This window comes from Microtus ochrogaster, unplaced genomic scaffold (assembly GCF_000317375.1).
Source record: "Microtus ochrogaster isolate Prairie Vole_2 unplaced genomic scaffold, MicOch1.0 UNK68, whole genome shotgun sequence".
Classification (NCBI taxonomy): Eukaryota; Metazoa; Chordata; class Mammalia; order Rodentia; family Cricetidae; genus Microtus; species Microtus ochrogaster.
This window is the reverse complement of record NW_004949166.1, coordinates 412,137-423,019: the sequence shown is the minus strand read 5'-3', so window position 1 is coordinate 423,019 and position 10,883 is coordinate 412,137. Positions and strand designations below refer to the sequence as shown.

The 10,883-nt window shown below is 49.4% G+C and overlaps 1 protein-coding gene and 1 non-coding gene across 7 annotated transcripts in view; both read right to left on the bottom strand.

Annotated features, from left to right (window-relative positions):
• Window positions 1-3,209: 3,209 nt before the first annotated feature.
• LOC113455628 lies at window positions 3,210-3,311 on the bottom strand. Its single transcript, XR_003376629.1, has one exon. It is a non-coding gene; the product is annotated as a small nucleolar RNA U13 (small nucleolar RNA).
• A 204-nt stretch (window positions 3,312-3,515) lies between these two features.
• Window positions 3,516-10,883, bottom strand: part of Tango2 (transport and golgi organization 2 homolog) — a 45,494-nt gene continuing 38,126 nt past the window's right edge. For all 6 annotated transcript variants that reach the window (XM_013354766.2, XM_026777456.1, XM_013354767.2 and 3 more), the window contains exons 7-9: window positions 6,720-6,873; window positions 5,417-5,521; window positions 3,516-4,387 (exon numbers count right to left, since the gene is read on the bottom strand). In XM_013354766.2, coding sequence (XP_013210220.1) covers window positions 4,267-4,387; window positions 5,417-5,521; window positions 6,720-6,873 — 380 coding nt within the window. In that variant the 3' untranslated portion in view covers window positions 3,516-4,266. The remainder of the gene's footprint in view (window positions 4,388-5,416; window positions 5,522-6,719; window positions 6,874-10,883) is intronic.

Below are 10,883 nucleotides of genomic sequence, written 5' to 3'. Positions count from 1 at the left end.
AGGTCCCATTTATTCAATGAGGCCCTTAATGTCTGTGCTGCTGGGGTTGTACCTAGGAAGCGATCTCCTGTGCCCATCTGTTGTAGGGTACTTCCCACTTTCAGCAAGAGTTATTTTATGTGCATTGGGTGCTGGGAACTAAACCCAGGTCCTCTGCAAAAGTGACAAGTGTTCTTAACTGAGGAGCCATCTCTCCCAGCCACACAAGAGACTTTTGAACATGGAAACTAAAAATGCAAAGTTGGTTACAGGGTCTTCACACAGTGAGTGCTCAAGAAACAGAACAAAATGGACCAAAACTAAAAACAATGTATTTTATCAACTAGGAAAAGACTCATGCCGGGCAGTGGTGGTGCACGCCTTTAATCCCAGCACTCGAGAGGCAGAGGCAGGTGAATCACTGGTGAGTTTAAGTCCAGCCTGGTCTACAAGAGCTAGTTCCAGGACAGCTAGGACTGTTACACAGGGAAACCCTGTCTCGAAAAACAAAAAAGAAAAAGACTCATTTCAGGGGTAGAGGGGGAGGGTCTGTGGAGGGAGAGGAAGGGGACTGAGAAGAAGGGAGGGAGTGGGAATTTGGATTGTTTTTTTTTTTTTTAGTAATAAAAAAAAAGGAAAAAAAAAGACTCATTTCACTCTGGGGGAAAAGGACCTTACCATACATTTCTAACTACCTCCTATGCTACCAACACTTGAGATTAAAGTCATGCATCTCTTGTTTTTTTCTCTGTGTAACAGTCCTAGCTATCCTGGAACTATCCAGGATGGCCTTGAACTCACAGAGATCCACCTGCCTCTGCCTCCCGAGTGCTGCGTTTAAAGATGTGCATCACCACCGCCTGGCTAAATAAAGTATCCAGTATTTTTTGTTTTGTTTTTTTCAGGGTGTGTGTGGGGGGTCCCAGACAGAGTTTCTCTGTGCAGATTTGGAGCCTGTCCTGGCACTTGCTTTGTAGACCAGGCTGGCCTTGAACTCACAGAGATCCACCTCGCTCTGCTTCCCTAGTGCTGGGATTAAACATATGCACCACCTGGCCATGCATCTCTTACCTCAGACTTGTGTCAGATGCTTCTGACAGCACATCTATATGGCTGTGGTTAAGACTGAGTCATGCTCACCTTTGACCTCACTGGTAAACAAGGACCCTAAGTAACTGAGTTTGAAACTCCTGACAAGTCAGGCATGGTGGCACACACCTTTAATAAGGTACTGAGGTACTGCAGAAGTTAAGCAGGCAGACCTCTGTGAGTTCAAGGTCAACCTGGTGCATATAGTGAGACCCTGTTTCAAAGACACAAAACAAAAAATGACTCCTTTGAAAAGATTTCTATCAACTCTCACTTTCTGTATTTCTTTGATACATTTAAATTTATGTATTTTAAAAATTGTCTAGGATATCCTAGATGATAAAAGGGCAGTCTTGGTTTTAGTAAAGCTACTAATGGCCTTTCATTAATCATGTTTTTGTTATGGCTGTTGCTCACTCAGACCTTCTTCTGAGCCAAGTCTTCATGTTTAAAAGGTTCAAACGGTCTTTTTTCCTTCAAGACAAGTTTCTCCTTAAAGTCCTGGCTGTCCCGGAACTTGCTATGGAGACTAGGCTGGCCTCGAACTCAGAGTCTACTGTTTCTGTCTTGTGTGTGTGTGTATGTGGTGTTTGAGTGCAAGGCATGTGTGCCATAAGAGTGCGACAGAGAACAACTCAGGAGTGGATTCTTTGTACTGAGTTCCAGGGATTGAACTATAGTTGTCAGTGAGGATTTTTTCCCCTCCAAGCCATCTCACTGGTCTGAGATTTCACCTTTAAACAGGTGTCTGCCCAAGACCTAGTAAAAGAGGGCTTCACTTACCTTGCAGACATGAAAACCTGAGTTAGTTTTCAGAACCCTTGTGAAAAAGGACTGGGTGGAGTGACATGTGTTTGTAATTCCACAGGCAGAGGGGCGAATTCCTGGAGTTCACTGGCCAATAAGCCTGGCTTACTTGACAAGTTCCAGGCCAGTGAGGGGCCCTGTCTCAAGAGATGTGCGGGGAGAAAGGGGGAAGTGGAGAGAGAGGAAGAATGTGTGGTTTGGATATCTGAGGAAAGAGCTCTTCAGGCAGGGGGACAGTGGATATAAAGATCCTAGTTCATGAGCTCTGAGGAAGGGGCCTGAGGCCAGTGAGGTGAAGGTAGGACCTGCATGGAAGGGTGGAGGGCTTGCAGCGCCCCTGGAGGCAGCGCCCCAGGAGGCAGCACCTTGTCTCTGTCCTGGCCTCCTGTCTCCATACAGCCCTTTCAAGCTGGGTTCCTCACAGGTAAAGCTGTATTCCTTTTCTCATGCTGCCACAGCAAACGCAGTGGTAATGAGCACCTTATTCAGAAGCATGTTTGTGGGTTTGTTTTGACTAAGGTTTTAGTTTTACGTGACAGGGTCTCACTAGGTATCCCAGGCTGGCCTCAGTCTCTGCAGTGCTGGGGACTGAATTTGGAGTGTCAGGGCTGCTAGGCAGGCACGCCACTGAGCTAGACACTTCTTTTAGAGCGTTGGAGGCTGATGTCTGGATGGAGGCTGTTGTTAAGCTGTACAAACTCTGGGGGACTGGAATGAGGATCTCCTTTAAGGCAGAACCTAACTTAGGCTACAATCAGAAAAGTAACACTTTTGGGCTGTCCTTTCCACAGGAGGTCACTGAGGAGGTTCAGGCAGACTTGGGGCAGAGGGCTCCACAGCAGGACAGAGGTAGACACCTGAGGGGTTGTTCTCCATGAGTGGAAACGGGTATAGAACAAGGGTTGCAGAATCTATAGCAACCTGTGGGGGTTCGACCAGTGTGATACTCAGTACCTGTCTTTTTTCAGGCCTGGGTGATGTTTTGTCACCTGTTCAACCTTGGTTTCAACAAAGCAGTATTTCCCTTGGACCCCAGAAGAGGGTGCTAGAGACAGGAAAGGTGAAGTCTTCACAGGAGGAACCAAAAGCAAATCACATTCAGTCTGCGACACCCAGTTCAGATCCATCTGTGGCTCATGACTCTGAAATGCCAAGACAAAGGTGGCTGCAGATGTACAAGGGAGCCTGAGCTATGGGCTTCTTGCTGGCAGGGTGGAGGTTCCCAAGACCTGGGGCTAAGAACATCCCCTGGACCTCTAACTCACCCATTCCCACCACTCTCTGGCCCCAGAACCCATAGGCTCACTAGCTCTTCTATGGACTCCCCCCTCCCATTTCAGATGGGTAAAGTGCCGATGTCATACCCAGGTTTGTGGGAGTCACATGTCTCCCAAAGGGATGAACACATAGTCGTCATGCTTATGAACCAAAAGGATCTTAGGGACTCCTGAGGGAACCCTGGTGGTGGCAGTCCACACAGGTTCACCAATAGGTTCTCTCCACCCTGGTGTCACCTGACAGGCATCCATCAGTGCTCCTGAGGTTATGTAAACAGAAGAAAGAGCGCTGAAGGGCATCTGACCCACCATGACAGCTCCAGTTCTGACTGTTGCCTCCACACAAAGGAAAAACTCTGAAACACCCTTACCCATCACAAGCTCAACATTTTATTATCAACAACTCATGTTCACATGAAGTCCAGCTTGTGAAGAGGGAGACGGGAGATGGCAGGGGCTGGCTTAGCCACTTGCTGAGATGGTCCTGCTCAGAACCCACAATGCCTACTGGGCAAGCAGGGGTCTAAGGGACCCCAGGGTCCACACAATGGGACTGACCAACGCACACAGGATCCCCTAACACAGAGAACCACAGGATCTCCAATTATCTCTATTATCTATCCATGTGGGTTTTTCTTGTGCCACGTTCAGTTTCTAACATGACCAGCTCTCCTGCAGGAGCATGTCTAGCCATGAGGAACTGAGGCATAGTTGCGCTCTGCATTCAGGAAAGGGAAGGCCAGTTGCTATAAAAAGCCTGTTTCTGTTATTTGTTCAGGGAAGAGATCACTGGCCAAAAGTGTGAAGTGAGAGGCACTGCCCTGCTAGTCAGCCAGGCACACACGAGTGTGTACGTGGTGGTGGTGGTGGGACTGAGCATGAGGTGCGGCACATGTGTAGGACACACCCAGGTCTGACTCAAACCTAGTGGTCAACTCTGCCATTCCCCACTGGTATAGACAAACCCTGAGCTGGTTATGAGGTCAAGTATTGGTAACACACAGATCAGAGGGTCCTGGTCCTAGGGATGCTGGCTGAGTCACAGACATGCAGTGTGGCCATGGAAGGTTCCTATCCTTGCTGACCCTTGCGGCACAGCATCCTTGCAGTGGGGCTAACTCTGTAGTGTGAACTCATAGGTGTTGGTCTCCCAGCGAGAGGCGTCTTTGTCCAGCATGCTTCGTTCTATGAAGGTCACATGGCCATCTGCATCCACAAGGATGATGGTGTTGGTTCTGAAAGAAAGCATCCTTTAGCCCCAGTTCCACTGTTCAGAGCCACAGCTGGGACCAGACCTGAGGCACAAAGGGTAGGGTAGGACCATCACACCAAGGACTGAGCTGGCTACTTCTCTCTCTTTTTTTTTTTTTTTTGAGACAGGGTTTCTCAGTAGCAATGGAGCCACTCCTGGAACTCACTCTGTAGACTAGGCTGGCCTTGAACTTACAGAGATCCATACCCCGAGTGCTGGGATTAAAGGTGTGCATCATTACCACCCAGTTTCAACTCTGAGGACAAGAGGGGCTCATCAGGAGGGGCATCTGGGCTTCCTGGCCAGTCTCATGATGGGTGAGTCCTGTTACCTCTGCTCTGAAACACCCCATCTTAGTCTGACCCTTTTCCATAGCAAGAGCCAATTCGCTACATCCCTCACAGGGTTGTAGAACTGACAACTCACTACCCCACTGAAGGGACACCATGGCGGGACACCAGGCTCCCAGACACCCAGCCATGTCTGGCTCTCCAAGAGGTTAAGCTCTCAACTACTTGGGGCACATGACCTGTTGACCTAGAAAAATCCATCATGTCCTTCTTCCAGCACTAGCCTGGGCTGTCACCTGGCTCACTTTCTTCGTCCTTTCAATCCACCCTCTGGGGGGCTTTCATGTGTGAGCCCCTGTCCTTCAAGTGGGGTGGGTACATAATAAAGACCAGCCCATACTGCCACTCCAGCATGTAAAGCACAGGCTTTGAAGAATCAATGCCACGGCAATGCCAACATTCCAAATGCCATTTTTGGCTTCTTTGAACAAGTGAGGCAGGCAGGAGCCCCACCTAGGATACAACGACAGCTTCAGGAAGCCAGAGCTCTGACCCACCCAGCCCCATGGGCACATAACCTATAGGATCTGTTCAACCTGCAATGGAGTCTAGAGCAGACTCTGGAATGCACTGAATTGGGGAGATGCCTACCCATGGCCAGTTGTGTTGTGGGGGACACCCAATGGGAAGGGAATATGCCCAGCAGTTCCAACCATGATCACCTGGTGCCATAGGTGGCGCAGCGCACACACACGGCTGCATACTTGCTCAGAATTGGCTGTATATACTCCCGGCCCTGGTCCTCAATGGCTGGGTCTGGCAGCTGTCTGGAAGGATAGAAGTCCAGAGAAGCTGTTAGTCCCCTATCTGCCTATCTGTTGCCTGTGTATCTGAGGGCCCTATTTGCCATGTTGGCAGCCGGAGGTTCCTAAGGATGCCTTGGCATTAAAAGGCTGTAGGGAGAGGAACTATAGGCTTGTTTATAACTTTTCTACTTGGGTCCTTCTGCTTTGTTGCCATTCCACCAGTATCACCTATGACTCCATCACTAAGTCTAGGCATCTAGATGGCACATGCATTCTCTATTGTCACTTAGTGGTACCCTGTGGGCATCAGTCCATAGAGCTTCCTTAAGCCCTGAGAATCACCAACCAGCACATCTTGTACCACGACTATAGTTATCAATAAGAACAGCTAGAGCCATAATTGGCCTAGCCAAGTGATTGAGGACCACGTGGACCCATGGCTGAGCAAAGTCCAGAACAGCTCCACAAGAGGGCAACTGATGCTGAGGATGGAGAATGATGTTATGGTTCAAGGTCCACAGGAGAGAGTGAGCAGGGGCAGGGCAGTCCTCACCCTGTGGAGGATGAAAGCATGGCAAAGGGTTCCTTTGAAGATTGCAAGGAGAGTAAGATGGAGGAACACCAGGCCTTGTGTGCAGAAAGTGGCCAAGCTTAGATGAAAATGGGAAGAAGTATGGGACTGTGAAGGAACAAATGCTAGGACTCTTGGCTGAGGACCAAGTGCCCCACGAAGAGGTCCATGAGCATGGAAGAGGGTGGGGGTGTTCTGATCCTTCCAGGGACAGGAGTGTCTATGCCTTATGCTTACCTCCAAGGTCACTGGAGGCAGGGCATAGCAAAAAAAAAGCTAGGACTGCTCTGACTAGCTTCTGGCTTCTCTGACTCTTCTCCCTAAGGTTTGCTGAGGAACTAGAACCTTCTAGACTATCACACTAGCCCACCTTGTGTAGAGGGCGACTAGACCTCAGAGAATACCCAGTCCCCCAGAGCACAGGCCCCTGGTGCACCATCTCATTATCCAGGGCCCCACTGGAAACCCTGACTGCATCCCCGAGAGGAATGATCTGAATCTTAAGGAGGTAGAGGATAACAGGTCAGGCATGCTGTGCTACAGCTGGAAGCTACTCTGCTCATCTTCACAGGCCTTCAAGGTAGCAAATCCTGCCTTTCTCCCTGCCCTAGACATGTGTGGCTGCCCCAGGGGGACTTGCTCACTTACGCCTCCTCATTGTTGAGTACATCTAGGAGATGGGTGACAAGGGTGTCCTTAGGGAGTGCCTCGCTCTGCTCCACCACTTCCATGAAGAGTTGTTTGCCAAAGCACAGCTTCCTCCAGGGCGTCTCCAGTAGGGCATTGCTTAGCCCATAGGTTCCTGTAGGAAGAAGGTTAGTCTCGCCATGTGGAGGCCCAGATGGCTGGGGCAGATGGCTTAAAGTCAAGCATCTTGAACAAGCCACCAGTGGAAGCTGAATCTGATGTAGGACCAGCTGAGGCCCTGGAAACTTACTCTGGCTCTGTTGGAGCCTCCAAGGCCAAGCTGTCAGCACCGGTGTCACTGGTTTTTCTTTCTGAAGTAGTTTGGGAGACCACTCTATAATGGTGCTGGGTAACTGGGCAGTCAGAAAGACTGGAGTTGGTCCTGACCTCACACCCTATGCACAAACAATTAAAGGACAACACGATGGCTCAGTGGGTAAAGGCACCTGCCACCAAGTCTGATGATCAGAGTTCAAGCCCTGGGATCTATGTGGTGGAGAGAGCTACACCTGCCAAATTGTCCTCTGACCTCCGATGTATGACCTCTGAGGAATGGGCACACAGGCAGGTACACACACAAGCACAACCAATAAATGTTTGAGGCAAGTTTGTTTGTATGAGATCCAGACTCCAAAAATCAACCCCCCCCTCAAAAAAAAAGGAGCAGCTTTAGGATCAAGTGTGGTGGCATGTATCTATAATCCTAGAACTCAGGAGGCTGAGGCAGGATTGTGGCAGGCTTGAGGCCAGCCTACACAGCAAGGTTCAGGTCAGCCTGGGTTAGAGCGAGAATCCCAAAGTACACACACACACACAGAATATATAAATTTTAAAAGGAAAAAGCTTCATGACCTTAGATTAAGCAATAATTTATTAGGTAAGCAATAAATTATTAGGTAATAATTAAGTAAATTTAAAGTTACTCATTTAAAAAAAAAGTGCCAAAGAAGTTAGATAAAACACAAAATGGGAAAGGACTTTTGTGAATTAGGTGTCTGATGAGATTTGTAGATTATATAGAAAGAACAAAAATTTTAGATGGACAGAATACGCCTGTAATTCCAGAATTCAGAAGGTGGCAGTGGGAAGATCAGGAGTTCAAGGTCATCCTTAGAAATATACTGAGTTGGAGTCTGGCTAGCCTGAAATTCATGAGCCCCCCACCCTGCTTCCCCCTCACTCCCACCTAAAAAAGAAAAGAGGTGACAGGTAATGATGTTAAAGGTAGAGAGCTTTGCCTAGTACGCCAGAGGCCTTGGGCCTGAGTCAAGAGCACCTCGTGTTGGGGACGGGGTGGGGGTGGGGAACAGAAGGCTGGGAATATAACTCAGTGGTACAGTATGTGCTCAGCATGCTTACGGGCCTGGGTTCCATCCCCAGAACTTTCTCCCCCTAGATTCAGAGAGCAGCAAGCCTTGGTGAGAGTTCGGGAAAACAGGAACCTCTATAAACTGCCAGCAGAAAGTAAAACATGCAGCTGCTTTGACGAACCACGTGGAAGTTCCTCCAAAGGCTCTAGGTGGAGAGAGATGTGCTGGGCCAGCGAGATGGCTCACAGGTAAAGGCAATTGAAAACATCAAGTAAGCCAAGTAGAAGTCAGCGTCCTCTGCTACATGGCTGGTTCTGTCTGAATGAAATGTCCAGAAGGCATAGGAGGGAAGAAGGAGCAGCTGCAGGTGGGTCTGGGGTTTTTTGGTGGATGGTGAAAAATTTTGGAATTACCTGGAGCATTCTATGTATATCAGGCTGGCTTTGAATTTACAGAGATTCACCTGCCTCTGCCTCCTGAGTGCTGGGACTAACGGTGTGCATACCATGCCCAGAGCATCATTTATTTTTATTAATTTATTTGGCTTATTGAGATAGCATCTCATTATGTAATCCTTGCTGGCCTGAAACTCACTATAACAAGAGTACTAAAACTCACAGAGATCCGCCTGCTTCTGCCTTCCAAGTGTTGGGATTAAAGGCGTGCGCCACGGCCGCCTAGCTTCACATTTGATTGTAAATGAAGTCCAGACTGACTTCAAACTATGATCCTTCTGCCTCACTCTCCTGAGCATTGGGTTTCAGATGTATACCACTCTCAGCTTATATGAAACACCCCCACCCAAATACCTCTTAGGTAAGAGGCTTATCATGGAGTCTTGGCTGGCTTTGAACTTATTCTGCATATCAGCCTTGAATTATGACTATCTTTTTGCCTTTACCTCTCTAGTGCTGGGATTATAGGCATGTGTCACCATAGCTGGCTGTGTGACAGAGTTTACATGCACAGCATATGAGACTCATCTCAAGGGCCCCATTCTGTGGCCCAGGCACTCACTATGTAGTCACTGCTGGATTTGAACTCAGAGCAATTCTCCTGCTTAAAAGTGGAGGTCTGAGGATTTCCCAAGAGTGTATTTAGTAGGCGTGAGGGTCTGGCTTCAGTTCTCAACACTAGAATAAAGGGGGTGCAGATCAAGTAGGGGCACACTCAGGGATAAGTCATGACATAGACGGAACGAGTATCTACTGTAAAGATCCGGCAGAAAACAAGCTGCAGCCGGAGAGTTTTCAGGCCTGAGAACGGGAGGCCTCATGTCCTTGTCTCCAGCCGCTCTCCCAGAGGCCTCTAGGCCACTAAGGCCGACTTCTGGGGTACGAATCCTCTTCAGCGGGTCTGCAGACCCCAAGAAGCTGAAATGAAAGGGCTCTGACCTGGCAGGAGATAAACCCCCGTGACTGCCTAACTTAGGACTTCAGGTCAGGCATCAGCTGGGAGCGCAGCTGCCCCTGCTCTGGGCTTGAGCAGGAAGGTAGGATGGACACCACCAAGGGCAGCTCAAGTAGCCACAGCTGGCAGAGAGCCCTGGGTGAGATCTAGGAGTGAGCAGATGCCACATTCTAGGTGTGAGCTGCCTATTCTAGGATCTCATCATCCCATGCCATCCTGGCCTGGACATACCCCAGAAAATGGGGGGAGCTCTATAGCTCTTTGGCCAATCTGGGGCTCAAACAGTTCCAGGAAGTCTTGAAAAGCTGAAGCCAGCCTTGGCATGAACCAGTGTATGTTTGAGTTTTGTTGTGAAGCATGCCAGGACTACAGGTCTCACCATTATCCCTGGAGCTAATAACACGGGCAGGGTAGGGCTACACACCACCCCTGGGGGTTGCTCTCCACTTCCCTTGAGCTACACCTGGAACACAGCATTTTGGGCCTCAATTGGGAAGGAGTGACATGTGTCCTGCAACCTCATTTAGTAATCTGCGCCAACTGCCTAAGAAAGACGCCATGACTTGGGATGCAGAAACTGCACTATGAACGAAAAGTGTCACACACAGGTGGCTATGACTGCTGCTGAGGACACTGACTCTCTCCCTAGGGTAGGGACACCAATGGTAGGGGTCAATGGCTCAGCTGCAAGGAGTGCTCACAGGCTGTGAATGAAGGAGCTGACCCCAGGAGGTTACTTCACCCTGTGCTGTGCTCCCCATTAGTGCTGTTTTCCGTGGGTCCTGCTCACAGACATCTCTTTTTCCAAAGTGACTTATTGGGCCATGTGAGTATATGTGTGTGAATGAGTGTGTGGGGGGAGAGGGAGGAAGGGAAAAAATGTCAGCTCTGGGTGGAGGCAGGCAGCTGGTGGAAAAGGCTTCCAAGAAAAGACAACACCCAGGGAAGAGAGGGACAGCAGGCCCAGCTGCAGAGACTACAGCCTGGGCACAGGTGTGGTAAGAGGAGAGTATCCAGGAGCTAGGGCAGGGGACATGGGACATGGGACAAGTATGGCACTGGGTGTAGGAGGTATGCATAAGAAAGGAGCTGAAGTATGTGGTGTGTGCAAGTATCATCAAAAGGGTCTGGGGAAGACACTAGGTGGTGACCCCCATGAAAATGCTAGCTGAGCTTTGGGGGCTAGGACAGGGGTCCAGAACAGGTCAGCATCTCCCAGTGTAGTAAAAGCCCATGGGAGACCGTATGCAGATGTGGGCAAGTGCGGGCCACAGTCCTATACAGACCACATGAGACATTTAAAAAATGTGTCAAGGGGGCTGGAGAGATGGCTCAGTGGTTAAGAGCATTGCCTGCTCTTCCAAAGGTCCTGAGTTCAATTCCCAGCAACCACATGGTGGCTCAC